The sequence below is a fragment of the Chinchilla lanigera genome, unplaced genomic scaffold (assembly GCF_000276665.1).
Source record: "Chinchilla lanigera isolate Chin_1 unplaced genomic scaffold, ChiLan1.0 scaffold00050, whole genome shotgun sequence".
In the NCBI taxonomy this organism is placed as follows: domain Eukaryota; kingdom Metazoa; phylum Chordata; class Mammalia; order Rodentia; family Chinchillidae; genus Chinchilla; species Chinchilla lanigera.
The window spans coordinates 16,976,409-16,996,509 of record NW_004955451.1 but is presented as its reverse complement, the minus strand read 5'-3'; the positions used below and the strand labels follow the sequence as shown (position 1 = coordinate 16,996,509).

Here is a 20,101-nt window from a genome sequence, read left to right as displayed (position 1 = left end):
TGGGATCAGAGCAGCGCCCCCACCTGCTGGATCCCCGCCACCGGCTCTGGGAGGAAGGGCAGCGGGCGGCCGGGAGAGCGGGGCCTGAGCAGCTCCCTGCCGCTCTCTCTGCTGTGAAAGCCCAGCACCGGAGTCTGCCGGGTGTTTGTGTAAGCAGACGTCCAGGGCACTCTAGAAGCAGGGTTCAGAGTGAAATGGAGTTAATTCAATTTAGTTTTAATTTCCTCCCCCAGAAAGGCCCTGGCGCCCCTTGGTGGGCTTCCTGGGTGGGCTGGGGCACCCTAGGGCCTGCTGCTCTGCGCTGTAACGGGGCCCAGGGACGAGGGCTCTGCTCAGAATCTGCCGCGGGGCAAATCCCAGAAGAGAAAGGAAGGCTGACAGAGACTGAGCACAGCACCTCAGAAAAGGGAGCACCAGGCGAGGTGAACACACCTGAAATCCCAGCGCCCAGGAGGCTGAGGCAGGAGGATCACTGGGAGTTCAAGGTCAGCCGGGGTTATATATCAAGGCCCTATCTCAAAAAAAAAAAAAAAAGAGAAAGAAGAAAGAAGGGAAGGAGGAGGCAGTGAAACACAAAGGTCTCCTTGGTCCCCTGGGAGGGATCATAAAAGCATCCTCTGATCTTCCGCAAGTGCAAAGGCCCAAGCCTGTAATCCCAGCTGCTCTGGAGGCTGAGGCAGGAAGAATACAAGTTCAAGGCCAGTCTAGGCAGCTTAGCCAGAGTCCATTTTAAAATTAAAACTAAAAAAAACTGAAGATGCTGGGCACGGTGGTACATACCTGTAATCTCAGCACTTGGGAGGCAGAGGCAGGACAATTGCCCAGAGTTGGAGATCAGTCTAGGCTATGCAACAAAGACCTTCTCTCATTAAAACAAAGTAACTATCATCCTAACATTTCGGGTAGCTGAGGCAAGAAGACTGCAACCTGAAACCCAGCCTGGGCGACTTGGTCACTTAGCAAGACCTTGTTTAGAAACAAAAACTAAGGCCCAGGCATGGTGCCCCATGCCTATAATCCCAGCACTCAGGAGGCTGAGGCAGGAGGATCACCTCAAGTTCAAGGCCAGCCCAAGCTACATGGTGAGATTCTATCTCAAAACAGAAAAAAAAAAATTTAAATTAAAAAATCCTGTGACTGCTGCTGGCTCCCTGGCCCCCACTCCACACCCCACCTCCAGCGCTATGAGCCCGTCATTTGCTCCTAGCAGCTGGGGGGGCCCCAAGAAGACAGGCAGGGAGTGTGGTCCTGGGCAGGTGTGGGTGTCAGACCACTGGGCCCCAGGTCACCTGTCACCAGGACGAGCTTAGCTCGGTGCGTCAGGCGGGGGGGCCGCAGAGGGCAAGGAAGGAGCAGGTGTGGGGTCAGCGGCGCTCGGGGCAGCGCGCACTGGAGGAGGCCGGGCCGGGGCGCAGAGGACCAGAGACTCACGGCCCCCTCCCTGAGGGAGACGGTGACTCCTGCCCAGGACAGCGGCCGGGCCGGAGGACGAGCCGGCCACGGTCAGCAGGGAGAGGAGAAGCCCTGTCACCCCACAGGCCAGGGAGGCCAGAGCCGCTCGTCCCCGCCACAGCCGGGCCTGGCCATGGACACGGCCAGGAGGCCCCGTCCCGCCTCAGTGCTCACTGCAGGGAGTGGGGCGGGGGGTGTTGGCCTCAAACCCGGGCGGGGCCCTGGCCGCAGGGCGCCACCTGCTGCCCGGGGCTGGGCCCTGCCGGCGGGGTCTGGCTGACCTCAAGAGGCAGTGTCTTCACTCTTTACTCCTCCTCTGCGGCCAGACCAGTGCCGGCAGCTCGCCACGCGGCTCCCGACCCTCCGGAGCCCGGCCGGGGGTGCGCGCATGCGTGCGTGTGTGTGTGTGTGCGTGTGTGTGTGTGTGTGCGCGTGTGTGTGTGTGCGTGTGTGTGCGCGCGTGCACTGCTTGTGGGCATGTGCATGGGTGCAGACGTGTGCTCAGGGGTACACAAATGCACATCTGCGTCTGCAGAGGCCCCAAGGCCCCGGTCCTCCCAGGAGCAAGGGCAGAACCCCAGGAGCCTGGGACGCGGCTCGGGGCAGGAGGCTGAGGCCGCGCCGTCCCTGTCCTGGTCCTCCGGGTGGCTCTGGGGTGCAGACTGTGCCCAAGGCCCAGGCTCTGACATAGCAAAGGTCACGGGAAGGTCGGCTTTCCCGGGCTCCGCCTGAGGGGTACAGGGGAGGCGGAAGCCACCCCAGCCCCGGAGCTGAGCCGGTGGGTGGGGGCCGCACTCAGGCCGGCGGCGGCGGGCGTCAGGGCCGGGGGCTGTGACCCGCAGCGGCAGGTGGCCCATGACCCAGGCCTGCCCCGCCCGCCTTCCTGTCTCTCGCTCCCCTGCCCAGGAACCGGGCCCCAGACAGTTCCTAGGAAGTCTGCGGCCAGCCTAATAGAAGCGTAATCGTCCTCGGGGACGCGCGGTAATGACATCCTCCTTAAATAAAAGGACTTAATGGAGACTTCCCAAATTCAAAAACCACATTTCCACAGCAGCCTGGCGGGGAGCGGGCGCCCGCCCGTGGGAAGCCGCGTGGAGGAGGGGAGGGGGCGGCTGGAGCGCAGAGCGCCCTGCCCCCGGGGCCCGGCCAGGCCAAGGGCTGTCACTGCCCAGGGTGCAGAGGGGACAGAGGCTGCGGCTGGCACCCAAGGGCCGGGTCCTGGCCGCCCCGCCCCTCCCCTCTCCGAGCCGCCCGTGTGACTCCACCCTCGTCCCCGGCGAGGATCGTCCCAAACACACAGCCAGGCCCGCGGCCCCTGCAGGACCTGCAGCCCGGGTCCTCCCGAAGGAGGCGGAAGGGAAGGCGCAGAGCAGCGCCAGACGCAGGCGGCAGGCACGGGAGTCGCTAAGCGGACGGCACCACGGCCGGGGCCTGAGAGGAGAAATTCTGCGCCAGGCCGCAGGCATGGGCTCATAAAAATTAAAATCTACAAAGGTAAGGCATAGCACCAGACCCGGTCCTCCTGGCTGTGCGGAGCGGGCTGAGCCCCGGCCAGCCTGCCCCTGGACTTGGGAAGCAGCAAACCCTGCAGCAACAAAGAGGCCACCGGAACGAGGTAACCATCGCCACCCGCTAGCCACCAGCCAAGGACAGAGGCCGGGACAGGGCTCCTCGGAGCCCCAGTGCTGCTCCGCTGGCTGTGTGACTGCGGGCGGAGAGCTCACCCTCTCTGGTGTCTCCAGGCTGTGGCCCCGACCGTCCCCTGCTGAAGCGGCCCTTTCCGCGGCCTTGACAACACCGCCACCTGGTGGCAGCAACACACAACTACCACCCTGAAGGCCTGGAGCCTCAGCAGCCCACAGACATCAGTTCACACGGAAATAAAATAAAAGGTTGTCTGCGGAGGGAGCCCAGGACCTTCACACTCAGCTCTGTCTTATGACCCAACCCAACCTCCCCACTTTTTCTGCATTTTGGTCTTGCTACATTGCCCCGCCTGGGCTCAAACTTGGTATTCTCCTGCCTCAGCCTCCCAGAGTGCTGGGAATTACAGGCATGAGCTACCAGACATGGTTATTTATTTTTCAACAAATAACCTACAGTTTCTAACAGGGGACACTCATTTTTACAAATAAGATCCTGTTCTGGGCTTGATGGTACACAACCAGAATCCCAGCTAGTCAGGAGGCTGAGGCAGGAGGATTGAATATTGCAGGCCAGACTGGACAAACTCAGAGAGACCCTTTCTCAAATTAAAAACTGACAAGGGTTGGGGATGCAGCTCAGTGGTAGTGCAACCCCAGTTTCAGTTTCCAGTACCAAAATATTAATGGATGAAAAGGCCTGGGGTGTAAGAACCGCCCTGTCCCAGGTCCCTCTGTGCCAGCCCCCGGGGTGAGCACATCGTCCTCCGAGAGCAGTGCCCATCTAATCCTGAAACAGCACCGCGCCGGAGCACTGGGCCTCATTTCCCAGACAGGAGACTGAGGCTCAGAGAGGCGTCATGACGCGCCAGGGTCACAGAGCCGACGGAGCTGCTGAAGCCAGGAGCCAGTGATGGGGTCCAGCTCGGGCCACATGGGGCCAGCCCCGTCCTCGCAGCCTCTGAAGGGAGAGGGGTCACAGAGAGTGGGGACACGGGGCGGGTCTGGGCTCGCGGCCACCTGGGGCCCAGTGGAGTGTCCTGCAGAGCCGGAGACCCAGAGGAGCCGGAGGGCAGGGCCCGAGTCGGTGTTCTGTCCACGGTCACCGCGGCGGGACCCTCAGGGCGAGCGGTTGGGGCAGCTGGGTCCCCCCTCCCCGGCCCCCTCGCACCACGGAAGGAAGAAGTTGCTTGCGTAAAGCTGCCCGCCTCCCCCAAGGCCACACAGCCTTCAGGGCGCCCAGGTGTCGCCACTCTGAGTCCAGCCCAGGGTGGCGGAGGATCGGCTCATCTCCCTCCTGAGCCTTCGGGCTTTTGCGGCACAAACACCCGATGGGGGCTGGGAAGCCCCCAGTGACGCCCACCAGCACCAGATGGCGTAAGCCGTGGCCCAGCCACAAGACCCCACCCGGGGTCCCGACAGCACTGCTAACAGCAGCAAAGGACAGTGGGGCCGCTGGACAGAGCTGGCGGTCAAGCGACCCCACCCACAGCCAAATCAGAGGACCCGGGGCCGTGGGGCGCGGTGCGGCGTGGCTATCGCCCCAGCACCCTGGGAGGCTGAGGAAGAAGAATCTCAAGATGCCGTCTTGCAGCCTGGTGCAGATGGAGACAGTGGGCGGGGTGGAGGAGGTGGTATCGGGCCACGTCTTCCAGACCAGCCATTCTCCGGCCCACCCCAGCTCCCAGGTTTTTACCAGGACAGCCGCCCACCCGCCATGGCCCCTCCCAGGGGGACAGGCCGTGGAAGCTCCGCTGATGCAGTGAGCAGCCGTCCTCTTGGCCTTCCCCTGGCTCTCAGAGCAGCCTTCTTTCCCAGCTGGCAGGGTGGCATCAGGAGGCCTGCGATGAGATGCCCCCAGTCCTGGGCACCGACATCCAGGCAGAGCAGCTGCCAGTGGGGGGAGGGCAGGAAGCCACAGGTTCTTCTGCCTTCTCCGGGCAGCATCCTGGACGGACGCCCACCCGGGGAGGGGGGCAATGCACCCCGAGAGTCAGGTAGAGAGATGAGCTGGGAGGCAGCGCGGGGCCCTGGAGGGTTAAACGCGGCTGCGCTTGGTGGCTCCGGGCCAGGGGTCTCCATTAGCTCCCGAGGGCGCCCACACCGCACTCTCTCTAGCACATTTTTCCCATTGACAGCCGTTTATTGACTATCATTTCCTTTTCTGCGGGGGAGCTATTTTCCGGGTCACTGATCCAACCCGCTGAGAAGGGGCCGCATTGATTGGCTTTATGGGCAGGGCGCGAGGGGCTGACCGGGCTCCTGCTCGCCGCTCCCCCTGGTTGCTTTGTTCCCACAGAACCGGGACTTACTGGGGGGACAGGGGTGGGGCCTTGAGGCGGAGCCTTGATGGGCTGATGGGGGACCTCCCTGCACCTCCCTGCTGTGTTAGGGAAAAGCTCATTAACAAAAGAAGGCACCCTCCACAGTGGCACGCGCTGTCACCCCAGCTACTCAGGAGGCTGAGGCAGGAGGATCAGTCTGAGGCCAGCTTGAGCAACTTGTCAAGACTGTGCTCAAAATAAAAGATAAAAAGGGCTGGGGATGTAGCTGGGTGGTAGCAAAAGCCTGGGTCCCACTCCCAGGACCACACCCTGCCCCCCCAAAAAAAGAAAAACAAAGATAAGAAGGAAGGAAGGAAGGAAGCTCGAGGAGCTGATGTCAGGGAGCTTGAATGATGATAGAAGCAAATCCAGAAAGTCACATTCATTCCCTGAGTGCCTACTAAGTGCCGGCTGTGTGTGCACCTACTAAGCACCCACTCTGCAACACACAGGTGGCAAAACTCTCCCACCCATCGTGCACCGGATGTGCCCGGCGCAGGTGAGCAGGAAGATGACCGTCGTCCCCACTGGCTGGGAAAGACCTGGGCTGGAGACACCGCTGTCCCCACCGCTGCGGCCAGGCAGAAAGCAGCCCTGAGGTGCCCGGCAGTGTCCCCACCCTCCCACTCCAGAGCTCCTGACAACAGGGTGCGGGAGAAGTCGACACCTCAGAGGCTGAGGGAGGAGTGCGGGCCCTGTCACAGGCAGAAAGAGGAGGAAGGGGGGCTGGGGATTTAGCTCAGCGGCAAAGCGCCTGCCTGGCAAGCGCAAGGTCGTGAGTTCGGTTCCCGGTACCGGAGAAAAACCAAAAAAAAAAAGAAAGAGGAAGAAGGAAGGGAGGGCGGCAGGAGCCAGTTCCACGGGCCCTGGGGGTTCCAAGGTGGGGAGGCCCGGCCTCCACCCATGAGGCACAGGTGGCTACCCGCTGGCACGGGCAGAGAACTGAGTCCTGGACTGCAGCAGCTGGGCAGGGCCTCCTGGCACCGAGACCTGCACCCAGGGCTCCTCTGTGGAACATGCTGCCCTGGGACACGCGGGGGCACCAGAGGCCCCTGGGACTGGAACAGCAGGGAGGTCGGAGGAGTTGGGGGATGCTGGGCAGGGACTCAGGCAGCGGGGACAGCAGGGAGCAGAGGACTGGCCCTTCCCGACCCACCTCCCTCCGGGGCGCCCTGGGTCTGCCGGGTCTTTGCAGGGGCCATGCCCACCGGGCACAGGGCCTCGCCCTGCTCAGCCCCCCTGCCCCTCTCGGGACCTGAGAATCCACGTCCTGCTCCATCGAGTGAGTTAAATCATCCAGACTTCGTGCCTGGCGTGAACGTCCTCCCCTGCCGGCTCGTTTCCCGGGAGACCCCAGCACACCCAGAAACCAGCCCCACTGGGTCCTGCATGTGACACTCCGCACGCAACACGTGACACACGTGTGCTCCACGGGCCCGACAGCTCCCAACCCAGATTCCAAAGGGAGAGGGAAGTCTCGGGCTCTGCTCCCCGGCTCTCACCCTGGTGCCCGCACCTCACACACCGCACGCGTCCCACACGCCCCCAGGCCCACACGCTCACACTTGCACACCTCCTCACGCAGCCCCTCTCCTGGGAAGCGCGGCCCCCGCACGCACAGGCAGAGGCCGGCCGGCAGTGGGGCCCCACCGTCCCCCAGGGGAACAAGCCTCCGCGGCCTGCTGCTCCTGGAGCTGGAACCCCGCAAGCCCACCGTGGTCCCTGCTGCCTCAGACGAGGGCGCCGTGCCCGTGGCCAGGGCGGCAGGCTGGGCGCTGTGGCTTCTGTTTCCAATTGTTTTGTGGTGGTACGGGCTGGAGCCCGAGTACTCAGCACGGAGCCCACCACTGCGGGTTTGCCAGACCAGAGCACCTGCCCGGATGTGAGCCAGAGCGCCCACGCCCCTCCTGGCCCCGACAGCCCCCGCCGGGCTTCACGCTTCCCGTCAGTGGACCAGAAGCCCAGGCTGCTGCCCGTCCGGAATCCACGGCGGGAAAGTCACGGCCCCAGAACACCTGCCTCCGCCCCGCAGCGCAGGAGTCCCACACCGGCTCTGGCCCGCGACAACCGTCCACGCGTGTTCTCATCACGGGGCAGGGCTCCGGGGCACTGAGGCCGCATCTGCCCACAAACTGCAGAGATTTTACAAATGGGGCCAAGCCTCTCCTCCTCCCTCAGACCACGCTGTCCCCACACCCACCCCAAAGGCCTCGCCATGTGAGTAACTCCAGCCTGCCGCGTCCGAAGAAGAGGTTACGCTAGTCAGGCTCGGCAGCCATGGCGCTACCACGGGTGCGTGACAGCCCTGGTCTTGGTTCCACCCATCCACCCATCCATTCGTTCATTCACTCACTGGTCCATTCATTCGTCTGTCCATTCATCTATCTATTCACCCATCCACCCGTCCATCCATCATCCATCCATCCATCTGTTTGTCCATCCATCCATCATCCATCCAGCCAGCCGCTCACTCACCCACTCATCCCCTCGTCCGCTCATCTGTCCACACATCCGTTTGCCCGTCCGTCCGTCCCTTTGTACCCTCCTGCCGTTTCCATGCCGCAGTCCCCCTGCTTCCTGAGCTCTTGAGAGTGGGGAGCTCTTTCCTTTGCAGGTGGGTCTTACTTACAAACACGGCGCCGTCCGACCTCACCTTGTTCCCTACTTGCTCCCTCCACACCACATGCCCTCCCTCCCCCACCGTTGTGGGTAACTGACAGGGAGGGGGTGCCAGGCCTCGTGTCCAGTGCGAGGCTCTGAACGTGGACACAGCGGGCCGTGGGCACACGTGGGCCCCACACCCACAGCCTCGTTCCCGACACTGTCCTGGCCCTAAGAGGACGCGCCCAGGATGTGTGCGGCGCTGTTGGACGCGGGGGCTGGGGGCTTCGGTGGCCTCAGAGCCCTGGAAGCAACCGCAGGGACAGCTGTGGACCCCACGTAGACACCGGCCAGAGACAGAGAGAGGTGCAGAGAGAGAGCGCTGCTCCAGCCCCCGCCGGGTCCCCGTGCAGGGTCCTCGCTCCAGCCTCTGCCAACCCCCGTGGTCACCTTCGTGCCTGAACCTCGTCCCGGGATCACACGAGGCCCTGCCCGCCTCTTGCCGCTTTACTGCGCCAGCTAGGAGAGTCCCTGCCGCGCGGCAGCACCGCTCCTTGCTCCTCTGCGCGCCTCGAGGCATTTGTGATCTGTCCACACAGCTCCATGGATACTTGGTCTTCTTTTGTTTCTTTCTCTCTCTCTCTCTCTCTCTTTCCTCCCTCCCCACTTCCATCCCTTCCTTCCTTCCTTCCTTCTTCTAGTACTAGATTCTGAACCCAGATCCTTCACACTGAGCTACATCCCCATTTACTTTTTATTTTGGGACAAGGTCTTACTACATTGCTAGGCTGCCCAGGCTGGGCTTGAACTCGAGATCCTCCTGTCTCAGCCTCAGAGTGCAGGGCACCCCTTGGAGTATCGGCCAGTTTTACCTCTCCGCTCTCGGACGGAGGGCTCCCCAGAGGCCTGAGATGCTGGAGAGGTCACAACATCCTGCCCTCAGCCCCTTCTGGGCTGGGTCCTTCAGGGTCCACACCTAGGGGCAAAAGTGGGCAGACGGAGAGGACAGACCCTCCTGCTCCCCACCAAGCGGGGGCTGGGGGACAGTGAGCCCCTGACCCCGGCCGCTCCTCCTCCTGTCTCTCCCTCGGCCACCGAGGCTGTGCTTCCTGAGTGTCGCCGCAGTGCCACCCTCCTGCATTATAACAGGACGAGAATCAATGAACCGCTAACTCCATCGCCATAAAGGAGCGGGCCCGGCCTTATATAATTCTTCTTAATTGTTTTCTCACATTACAAGGCCTCTTCTCCTTCTCTCTTTTTTTTCCTTTTGCTAAACTTATTCCACCATAAGTTATGTCGTTTAATTTCTCAAAGTGCTAATAATTTAATTGCTTCCTTCCTGCAGACAAAGAGCCCCCGCGCACCCTCCCCGGGTGGCGATTATAAAACGGAGTTGGCAGGAAAAACCTAGAGGGGTGCTTCGGGCGGGCGGCGGGATCTGATGGGAAGCGACTTTCTCAGAAGTCGGAACGTGGCAGGCGGGGACCTGGCTGGGGACTGCGGGACCGGGCCGAGCCCGGCCGCCACAGGGCTGGTCGGGGCCCTGACGCCACAGCACCCTGGCTCCTGTCTGGAGCCGGCCGAGGTCTCCTGGGAGCGTGGTCCCCCGCCGGCCAGGGGCTCTGGGCCCGGGGTGGGTCCCTCCGCCTCTCTGACCTCTGGTGTGGCGCAGAGGAGTGCCCGGGAGCGGCCAGCCGGGCCTGCGTGCGCTGGTCCTGCCTCCAGCAGGACTCGGCATGGAGCACTTGCTCGGTAAAAAGTGAGCGGTAAAATAAATAAGTCATCGTCTCCCACTTCCCTCAGCCCCGGCCCCACACGGAGGGCATGCACCCCCTGGCTCCGGTAAGGACCCCAGAGCCGGTGCCCCTTGCGTCCCTGCACGAGCAAGCAGCGTCTGACAGCCCAGCCGAGCTCCCCCACCGCTTTCCAGGAGGCGCCAGCTGCTCCTGTCCTGGTCACCCCTGTCCTGCGACTCAGCTCAGAGTGGGCGGCAGAGGGGGAGGGGGCCACCCCAGGGGACCACGGGGGAGGCCCAGCCATGGCCAGCACCCCAGCCGTGCGAAGGGGTGGCCTGAAGGTGGGGAGTCCACACCCCCACGGGGTTCAGCCCTGCAGCTCCCAGAGAGGCCTGGGGGACCCACGTCCTCTGAGGCTCCTCCCCACGCCAGGGACACCTTACTGCCAGGTCCCACCTGCCCCCGGCTGCAGCCCATCTTTGGCAGGGGCAGCGGAGACCAGCAAAGGACGGCACCAGGACATAGGGACCTCGGGCCTCCTATGAAAAATGCGACTATGGGGCCCCGCACTCGGGAGGCTGAGACAGGAAGAGGATCGCTGTGAGTTCAAGGCCAGCCTCGGCTGCATCGCAAGACCCTGTCTCAGAAAACAAAAACAAAATAAACAGAAACCCCCTATGCTTCCACCCCCACCACCTCCCAGCTAAACAGAAAGCACTGGCAGGTGGAGTCGCCCCCAGGCCCCAAACAGCCTTCACTCCCAAATTCAGCGAGCATGGCTGTAGGTGCCTGGCGTCAGCGTCAGGGGCTCTATCACCAAATGGGGCCTCTAACAGGTTCCCCAGATTCCCAAAGTTAACGTCGCCCTGCTCAGCCCCAGCAGGGCAGCAGCACCGTAAGCCCAGGCAGGAGAAACCGCAGGCTGAGCTGCTGTCGGCGGAGAAAACCAGCGAGCTCCGCTCCCCCTCGGCAGCAGGGCAGGGGGCCCCGAAGTGCCCCAGGTCCCCACGTGCCCGGGGCCAGGCCCTCCTCTCTTCCGGGACGGGGCAAAGACACAGGCTGGGGCCACAGAGCCAAGGAGCCGGAGGAAACCGCAAGCCTCGCACCTCAAGGGCCTTCCTGGCCCCGGATCTAACCCCGTGCTCCCCAGACTCCTGCCACAGGGCCTGATGTCCCCTAGCTCCGCAATCCCGGCTCTCGGTCCCCACCCAAGCCACCGCTAAGGCCAAGGCCTCCTCCTCTGGGGTCCTCGCTGACTGATTCCCCAGCACTCCAGTTCAGGCCTCGGCCAGCGGGGCTGGGGCTGAGTCACGCCTGGCCCCACGTCCCTCCTGCCCCGGCCCCTCGCTCTGGGTGCCACCTCCCCTGGTGCCTCAGATCAGCCGGGGCTCCGCCTGGCCCCGTGGGGCCAGGGGACGCCTCAGCTTCGGGGTCACCCGGTCCCTCAGTCTCTGCACAAAGCACCAGGAAGAGGCTGGCTGCGTCCCAAGGCGCTAAACTTTGAATTTCTTGTGTTTTTCACAGGCCCTAAAACACCGTTCTCCTTTTGACTTTTTCCAATCGCTGGAAAATGCCGGAGCCTCTGTAGCGACAGACACGCAGAGCAGGTGGCTGGGCGTGGCCTCGTTTCCAAGGCTTCGGCCCCTCACCCTGTGTCCCCCAGGAGCAACCCGGCCGTGACCCGGCCAGGGCTCCCGGAGGCACTGGCAAAGCCTGGCGGGTCCAGCCTGGGCACCGTGGCTGCAAGGAGGAGAGCAGAGGGCACCAGAGAGACCCGGGAGGAGGTGGCACTTAAAGCGACAGCAGTGCCCCCAGGTGAGGTGCATGCCCGTAATCCCAGCACTCAGGAAGCTGAGGCAGGAGAATCCAGGGTTCGAGACCAGCCTGGGCTACAGAGTGGGGCCCTTTCTTTTGTTTTTGGTTTTTTTTGTGTGGTACTGGGAATCGAACTCGGGACCTTGCGCTTGCCAGGCAGGCGCTTGTACTGCTGAGCCATGTCCCCGGCCCAGGGCCCTTTCTCAAGCAAGCAAACACAGGAAGATCAGTGACGGAAACACCGAACTGATTGGGTTGCTCTTCCTACTCCGCCCAGGTCCCAGGCCCAGAACCACGTTTCCTAGGAAGGCGCTCTCTGTGGGGGCCACAGCCTTGGTACCTCTGGGCAACAGCAGCCACCACTCCTGGCTTCTGGATCAGGGACCAGGGACAGTGTGGACCCGCCTGGGTACATCCCACCTCTCCTGCATCTCCGCTGGGGGCGCTGGGCTCCCCGGCACTAGCAGCTCGGACACCCCCACCTGTCCTCAAGCCTGTGTGTGCCAAGAGATCCGCTTGGGGAGCTCAGTTGGGGAGCTGGGCACTGTGCCGAGCACCCAAGGTCCCAGCTACTTGGGAAGGCTGAGGCAGGAGGGTCACTTGAGCTCTGGAGTTTGAGCTCCATAAAGAAGCCCTGAACCAAAATAAGGGTTGAGGAGTCTGAGGCCAGGAGAGATGAACAGGCTCAGCCAGGCTGCAGAGCGAGGCAGAGGCACCACCGGGACTTGGCCCTGGGGTCTGTATGTCACCCATCCCCCCAGGTGACCAGGGTCCCACCAGGGCCCTGCCAGGGCTACCCAGAGCCGAGGCGCCACGTTCTGTTTTCCTTGAAATACCTTGGTGTTGGTGGGCGGGGTGGAAATCAAATCACGTCTGGATTTCTCGTGTGTTCTGTGGTTTAAATTGTGGTTATTTGTTTTGACTTTTTTTTTTTTTTTTTGGTAGCAGGAATTAAACTCAGGACTTTGCGCTCGCCAGGCAGGCGCTGTGCCACTGAGCTACATCCCCAGCCTTCATGTTTTGAGACAGGGTCTTGCTGCATAGCCCAGGCTGGCCTTGAACTTACAATGGTCCTCCTGCCTCAGCCTCCTGTACGCTGTGTTACGGTATGCGCCACTAGGCCCAGCTATGTTATAGTCCTGATGTTTAACTGTGGGGCGGGGACGAGCATGCTCACCTCAGAGCACACAGCCGAGCCTCCAGTCCGCTCCTCCTCGTCCTCCTTGCTCTGCTTCTCCCTCTTCCCTTTCTTCCCCTTCCTCTTCTCCTCCTCTTTTTTTTTTTTTTTTTGGTTTTTCTCCGGTACCGGGAACCGAACTCACGACCTTGCGCTTGCCAGGCAGGCGCTTTTGCCGCTGAGCTAAATCCCCAGCCCCCTCTAACTTTTTTTTTGAGACACAGTCTCACCATGAAGCCCAAACTCATCACCCTCCTGCCTCAGACTCCTGACCTCCACGCCCGACTTCCACTGCTCCTCATATTACTTGTTCTCTAGGATGTTCTGGGGCGATGTTTCCCTAGTTCCACTGGGGGGAATGGAGACAAGGTCTCACTACGTAGTTCAGGTTAGCCTTGAACTCATGGCGATCCTCCTGCCTCAGCCTCCGGAGTGCTGGGATGACAGGCGTGCGCTATTGTGCCTGGTGGTTTTCCTGGTTCCTAAAGCACTGGTGCCCAGGCGCACAGCCATCTGTGCCAATGGGCAGAGTTAACGTAGTTGCAGAGGGCCGCAGCGGTGGTGTGCATGCGTGTGGACATGGACACTGTCACCACTGGGGCCCAAGAAACCCAACGTCAAGGCTACCGCCAGGGAAGCCCAAGGGGGAGCCACACTGAGACCGAACCGGCCGGGGTGCACCCGTGAGAGAGCTGGCCTCGCTTGTGTGGTCCCCAGTAAATCAGCTCTCCAGGCCCAGCGGGAGGCAGCTGCAGCTCCCTGCGTGGGTCTCCCTGCCCAGGAAACACAAACGCTTCACAGCGGCCCAGCCTCACTTTAGCAAACCCAGTGCGAAATGTGAATTCTTCTGCTCACAACTCCGCAGACACAGTTTTGTTTGTTTTGCTTTGCTTTGTTTTTCTGCAGACACAGTTGAGGGCAAGAAGAACGCAGGTCTTGTCACCAAGAGGGCAGAGACAAAACAAAGCCAGGTACAAATTAAAATTTCCAGCTGGGCGTGGTGGCGCAGGTCTGTCATCCCAGCACTTGGGAGGCTGAGGCAGGAGGATTCTCACATGTTCAAGGCCAGCCTGAACTGCATAACGAGATCCTCTCTCAAAAAACTAAAAATAAATAAACAAAATCTCACCAGACATGCTGGGGTCCTGGGTTTGATCTCCAGCACCACAAAACATAAAGATAAAATCGTGGCACAAGCACTCAGGCTGGGAAGCCTCGAGGGACCCGGGAGGGGGGTGTGCACCCTGGGGGGCAGGGCGGGCAGCAGCTGGGGGGTGGGGCCTATGGGGGGCAGGCCTGCTGCACACTGCCTGGCGAGCGCAGGGAGAGCCCCGGCGGGGGACCTGTGTCCCCTCTTCCTGGGCCCACCGGCTGCACCCCCGCCCACTCCACCTGGAGGACTGCAGGGCCGAGCTGCTCTCTGCATCCTCCATTGCAGCTTTCTGCAAATGCGCACGAAACAGATCCCTTTCTGAGATAGTAAAACCCACATGGCAAGTCAGATTTATCATTTTAATTAAATGTACTTTACACGCTCAGTTTTTAGGGAGCAGAATGCCCCCCGCCAGTTTTCCTTTTGTGGGAGACACTTGAGCACCCTAAGAAGCCGATCACGTGACCCCAGCAGGTCTTCCCAGCCCCGCGGCAGCAGAGCAGAGCAGAGCGGCCCTGAGGTGAAGCAGCGAAGCCTCCCCCAGGAGACCCACAGACCGGGAGTCCTGCCCAGCTGCCCTTGGTCCCAGGGACTTGGGAGGCTGTGCTCGGGCCAGGAGTTCAAGGCCAGCCTGGACCAACATAGCAAGAGCCCATCTCTTAAGAAGTAATGAACAAGCCAGTGCTCGGAAGGCTGAGGCAGGAGGATCACTGCAAGTTTGAGGCCAGCCTGGCGATATAGTGAGATCCTGTCTCAAAACAGCAGCAACAATAACAAGGATGATGATAATGACATTTTAAAAATTAAAAATAAAAGTATGAAAAAAAAGAACAACCTGCTAAGGTCTTCGTTAGCTCAGAAGCTGCTCCCCGAGTAGTGGAGACAGGAAATTGGTGCTGGTCCCCTCTGCCCGTGGGGTACAGGTCGAGCCACTCTCTGAACTCTGGGGCGCTCAGCTGGAGGAGCCGGAGGGAGAGGCGAGGGTCCAGAGGAGGAGGAGGGCGCCCACGCCCACGGCACAGGGCGGATCTCAAGCTGGGTCCAGAACCTGGGGTCCTAGTTGGGCGTGGTGGTGCATGCCTGTGATCCCAGCACTCAGGAGGCTGAGGCAGGAGGATTGCCATGAGTTCAAGGCTGATCTGGGCTACATAGTGAGTTTAAGGCCAGCCTGGACTACACAGTGAGACGCTGTCTCAACAAAATAAAACAGAATGCAGGGTCCCCTCTGGTTAGGTGTTGTGTCTTTCAGCACGCAGCCACCAGGTCCTCACAGAGTGGCAGAGCGCAGGGCCCTCACCCGGAGAGGGCTCCACTCCGGGCCCCTGAATGTAAACCAGCCGCTGTGGTGAGTCACTGGGTAAGTCTGGCCAGGGTCACTGCAGGGTGGGCGACAACCCAGACAGCACAGTGCTAGCCGAGGCCACCAGGTAGGGGCCACAGGGATGGAGAAAGCGCTTTCACCCAAGCGCACACCTGTTATGTCACCATTCCAGGAGGCTGAGGCAGGAGGGTGGCAAGTTCAAGCCCAGCCTGGGCAACTTCTCAACTTAGTAAAATCCTGGCCCAAAATAAAAAATAAAGGGGTTGAGGACACGGTTCAGTGTGAAAGAAAGAAAGAGAGAAAGAAGAAAGAGGTTTTGTTTGGGGGAAAAGAAATAAAAACAGAGGTCCCCCAAAGAGGGTTCTAGGAGATTCACTCCCCTCCCCAGTCTCTGGCCAGCCCTGCCGTGGCCAGCTGGGCGTCCACCCCACCGCCCATTATTACTGAAGAAGAGCAAATATAGACACTGGCGGGCAGAGGAGCGGCTAAGTGGAGCCGTGATGTGTAATCTTCCCAGTGAGAAATCGCTTTCCCCGCGCCCCCCCGCAGGAGCCGCGGCCCCCCATAACTCAAGTCCGCACTTAATTAAAAAGGGGGCGTCTTGGAACGGGCCCAGCTGGCTGTGGTTCCACCTTCCTCCTTCAGGCTCCACTGACGGCGTCCATCCCTCTCGCTTTGACAGAAAGGGGCAAAATTCAAAAGGAGGAAAAGAATCCTCTGCCCAGCTGCTCGGCTGGAGGCCGGCCCTCGGGTCTGGAAACCGAGCCGCGGAAGTCAGAACAAGCAGGCTGAGCAGGACAAAAGAGGCGCTGCCCTTTCGGAGTCCTGAGCTGCTGCCCGCAGCTGACGGAGCGCTGAAGTCACCGGCGCCTTCTGCGAATCAGAAGTGCGTCGTCCCCCAGGACACCCTCGGTGTCTGGCCGCCCTGCCTGGACCCCGCTCTCCTTAGGAGCCCACATTCCAAAGGAAAGCAGGACACAGGGATTCAGCTTGTTTGAAAATGTTACAATACGCCAGGCACAGTGGCACACACCTGTTGTCCCAGCCACTCAGGAGGCTGAGGCAGGAGAATTAGGAGTTTGAAGCCAGCATGAGCAACTTAGCAAGACCTTGTCTCAAAATCAAAAGTAGAAAGGGCTGGGGGTGGGGCTCGGTGAGAGCTGCACTGGGTTTCTGACGCGTTCCAAGTACCGCCCCCCAAAGGTGACGACTCCCCCGAAGTACCCTAAATCCGGCTCCTCACAGGGGCCGGCCTGAGCCACAGAAGTCACTGTGCTCACACTCGAGTCCAGAGAACGACACAGCTGTCACACACAGGGGCTCCCTGTCCCCACCGCTGAGCACCTCAGGAGCTCCCTCAGGCCCTGGCACCCCCCAGGCCCCCAGGACGCCCCTCCTGCACTGCCACAAAGGAGAGGTCTCAGCTTTGAGCCGCTGGCACCGAGCGGCCTGCTGGGCTGCGCCCTTCCTTGGGGCCAGGTGCAGCGGCTGTGGGTCTCGGGACCTGCGGGGCGGGAACAAGTGAGCAGAGGAAAGCGGCTTCCCTCCGCGTGATAAACGACACCAGGGTGGGGGCCTCTGACCTGGTGGGGGGGTCATAGATGGACTCTGATAACAGCTGTGCACCCCTTCTTTAGTTTCTGGGGACCACATCCCAGATGCGCGTTCAGAGCCTCCATATTTTAGAGGAAACCGTGTAAAAGTGCAGCAATGAGCAAAGGACAGCAGGGGAGCCCAGCATGCAGATGCATACTTATAATTCCATCAGTCTTGTGCAGGAGGCTGAGGCAGGAGGATCTCAAGCTCAAGGCCAACCTGGATTACACAATAAAAACTTGCCGGGAGTGATGGTGCACACCTGTAATCCCAGCACTCAGCAGGCTGAGGCAGGAGAATCACTGTGAGGTCAAAGCCAGTTTACACCACATAGTGAGTTCAAAGCCAGCCTGGACTATATAGCAAAGCCATGTCCCAAATAGGTAAGTAAGTAAATAAATATTAAAACAAAAAAGAACTTTTCGGGCTGGGGATTTAGCTCAGCGGCACAGCGCCTGCCTGGCAAGCACAAGGTCGTGAGTTCGATTCCCGGTACCGGAAATAAGCCAAAAAAAAAAAAAGAACTTTTCTCATCTTCCAAGAATGTTTTCCTTTTTTGGTGCTGGTGGTGGTCATGACCCACTGTCCCTTAGGAAAGGCCCCAGTCTCCCCCAGCCCCCAGCCCATACTCTGCAGTCTGGTTCACCCCTACACACGCTGCCATGACAGTTCCAGTCTAGGAGGCCCTAGGGTGACAGGACACCTTTGTCCCTGTCCTCCCTGAGCTCCGCCCCCCAAACCTCTGAGACTCCGGAGGTCCTGGGACCTGAGGACATTTCCATCTCCAGTAATGGGCGGGGTGGGTCACCCATGGAAAGGCCCCCATGAACCTAACCTGGAGCTCGGAGTCTAGCCCTCTGCCCAAGGAGGGCCTGCCTCCTGGAGGGCTGCCGAGCCCGGTGGTCTGTGACCCTCTCCCTTCTGCTCCCGCACCTCCCCGACCTTCAGGGTCTTGAGCTCCTGAAGTAGCCCAGGTTGGCCTCAAACTCTCCATCCTCCTGCCTCAGCCTCCCCAGTAACTGGGATTAATTACAGGCAGTGTGCAGGGCTGCACCCACTACATTCCTCACTGAGCCTCCCAGGAGACAGAGCAGGGCCCCAGGGGGCTGCAGGGGAGAGAGCAGTGCTGTGGGAGCCCCTCTGCCCAAAACGTGTTGGGGGAGCGCCTGCAAGGCCTGCGTGCGAGGGGCCTTCAGGGTCACCTGCGGTATGGCCCTTGGTGCGGGTGTTGTGTTGCGAAGCCTCCATCTCATGTGTCGACTGAGGGCACAGTGAGGGCGGTCCAGGAGTTCCAGAAGGTGCAGGCTGGGAGCGGAGCGGGCTCGGGGGCTGACCGGTGATGTCACTCTGGTGTGAGACAGAGGGGCCCCTAAGCTTCCCTCCCGGGGCCGTGGAGAGGAGCTGTCAGAAGTGGTGCAGTCCAGGTGACAGCGGTGGCCCAGGGAGTCTGGAAGGCCCTCGGTCCCCACCCAGCCCTCGGAGGTGGGACAGGAGGGCACCTCCCCGGCCAAGGGAAGAACTCAGAGCCGCGGGGTGCTGCAGGGACCCGCACCCCCTGCACTCCGCAGGAGAGGAGGAAGCGCTGCCCTCCCCCACCCCGGGACTCACAGGACTCCCTAAACTGGTTCCGTGCGCCCAGCGAGTGGGATTTGCTGGGGCCTGTCCCTGCTTCCTGGGCAGGGCTCCTGCTAAGCACAACTGGCGTTTTTCACGGTACCTGTTTGGCAAACAAGTATATCACACAACCTTGTAGGCTTCTGGAGACAAAGGAGACCCCTCGCTGACATCCGTGTTTGCAGATTTCTTTCACCCCGTGAGCAGAAAAAAAGTCGGCCCCTCTCCCACCCCAAACCAGGGCAAGCACAGCAGGGAACCGAGGCAAGCCCTCACAGGAGCTTTCTAAAGGACGGGCAGGACCCGCGAGCTTCAGCACAGCGGGGAGGGACTTTATTTTCACTTGTCCCAGCGGACCTTGTGGAATGAGCGCGGAGCAGCTGCCCGAGGTCTGCGGGAGGGGTGCGGGGAGCGCCCGCGTGTCGCTGCCTTCCGGGACCGCCTCGGCCTCGTGTGGGGGAGGACACACTGAACTAGGTGCGTTTGGAAACCAGCCCCTTCCAGCGAGTTTGTACAGCCGGGTAGCTGACGGCGCAGCCAGCGGGAAGCAGGGAGCCTGAGCGCTTCTGGAAAGCCGGGACCGGGTCCAGGACGTCAGAGGCTCAGCTCACCTGCCTGCCTGCCTGCCTGCCTGCCCCTGGGCTCTGCGTCTGAGCAGTAAATACGGAGGCAGAGATGAGCGCTCGAGGAGACGGAGACCCTGACCGGCTTCTGGCCTGCACTGAACTCACCTGGGTCCAAAGCAGCGAGGACTTGGGGCTTTTCTCCCAGGATCCTCTGCTGCTCCCGGGGAAGAGGGACAATGGCCCACTTACTCTCAGAACTCTGAGCCACAGCAGTCAGCAGAAAGTGGGTCACAAAGCAGCTCTGCTGAGCACAGGCCCCAGGGAAAGGCCTCAGTTCCGGGCCGGTCGCATTTATTGAGCACCTACTGTGTCTCCATGGGTATCGCAACGCCTAATTCACGGAATCGCAGTCTTGGCGGGGGGCCTGCGGCTGCGGACTCCGGGGTACTGACTGGCTGAGGGAGCTCGGCGGACTTGGGTCCCCGCCTGAGCTCTCGTTTTCAGCATCCGTGAAATGGAAACAATAGATCGGCCGCACCCGGCTGTGGGAACGAAACGAGCACGTGGAAGCCCAAGCTTCGTAAATGCCGGTTATTGCTGCTCCTCTGGGCACGCGCTCCCCGCCCCCACCCTGCCAGGCGCGCACACGGACACGTTCTCACTCCCCCTGCACTCCGGGGCACGCAGACGTGTGCCCACGCCGGCGTCTCGCACCTAGGGCCGAAGCCGAGCGCGCCGGAGGAGCGGCGGGGCCCTCAGCTCCGCTCCTCTTCCCTCGGATATTTATGAATGAACTCTGGTCGCGAGGAGTTTATTTTTTTATGAATGGGAGCCCAAGACGTGAATGAAGCCCAGAGCCCGCCTCTGCAGTCTGATTGGCTCCTAGCCTGGGAAGCCCCGCCCCCGGATCGGGAGAGCCCGCCTCCGGATTGGCCAGCGGGCCGGGCCCTGGGGTTTCATTCACGAAAGTCAATGAAACAAAGGGAGCGGGCGGGGCGGGGGCCAGCGGGGCCGCGCGGAGGAGACGCACCAATCAGCGGCTCCCCCGGGCTCACGACCGGCCTCAGCGCCCAGAGCAGGCGGCGCGCTGGGACCCGGCC

General features: G+C 61.3%; 2 protein-coding genes across 3 annotated transcripts in view; one reads left to right on the top strand and one right to left on the bottom strand.

Moving 5' to 3' along the window:
- Positions 1–17,419: 17,419 nt before the first annotated feature.
- The window catches only part of LOC106149638, a 3,135-nt gene continuing 453 nt past the window's right edge, over positions 17,420–20,101 (bottom strand). The window contains exons 2-5 of the mRNA XM_013519133.1: positions 19,632–19,715; positions 19,167–19,260; positions 18,539–19,041; positions 17,420–18,168 (exon numbers count right to left, since the gene is read on the bottom strand). Coding sequence (XP_013374587.1) covers positions 17,851–18,168; positions 18,539–19,041; positions 19,167–19,260; positions 19,632–19,715 — 999 coding nt within the window. The 3' untranslated portion in view covers positions 17,420–17,850. The remainder of the gene's footprint in view (positions 18,169–18,538; positions 19,042–19,166; positions 19,261–19,631; positions 19,716–20,101) is intronic.
- Positions 20,007–20,101, top strand: part of Etv4 (ets variant 4) — a gene marked incomplete in the record, with an annotated part of 11,100 nt that continues 11,005 nt past the window's right edge. For both annotated transcript variants that reach the window (XM_013519235.1, XM_013519236.1), the window contains 1 exon segment: positions 20,007–20,101.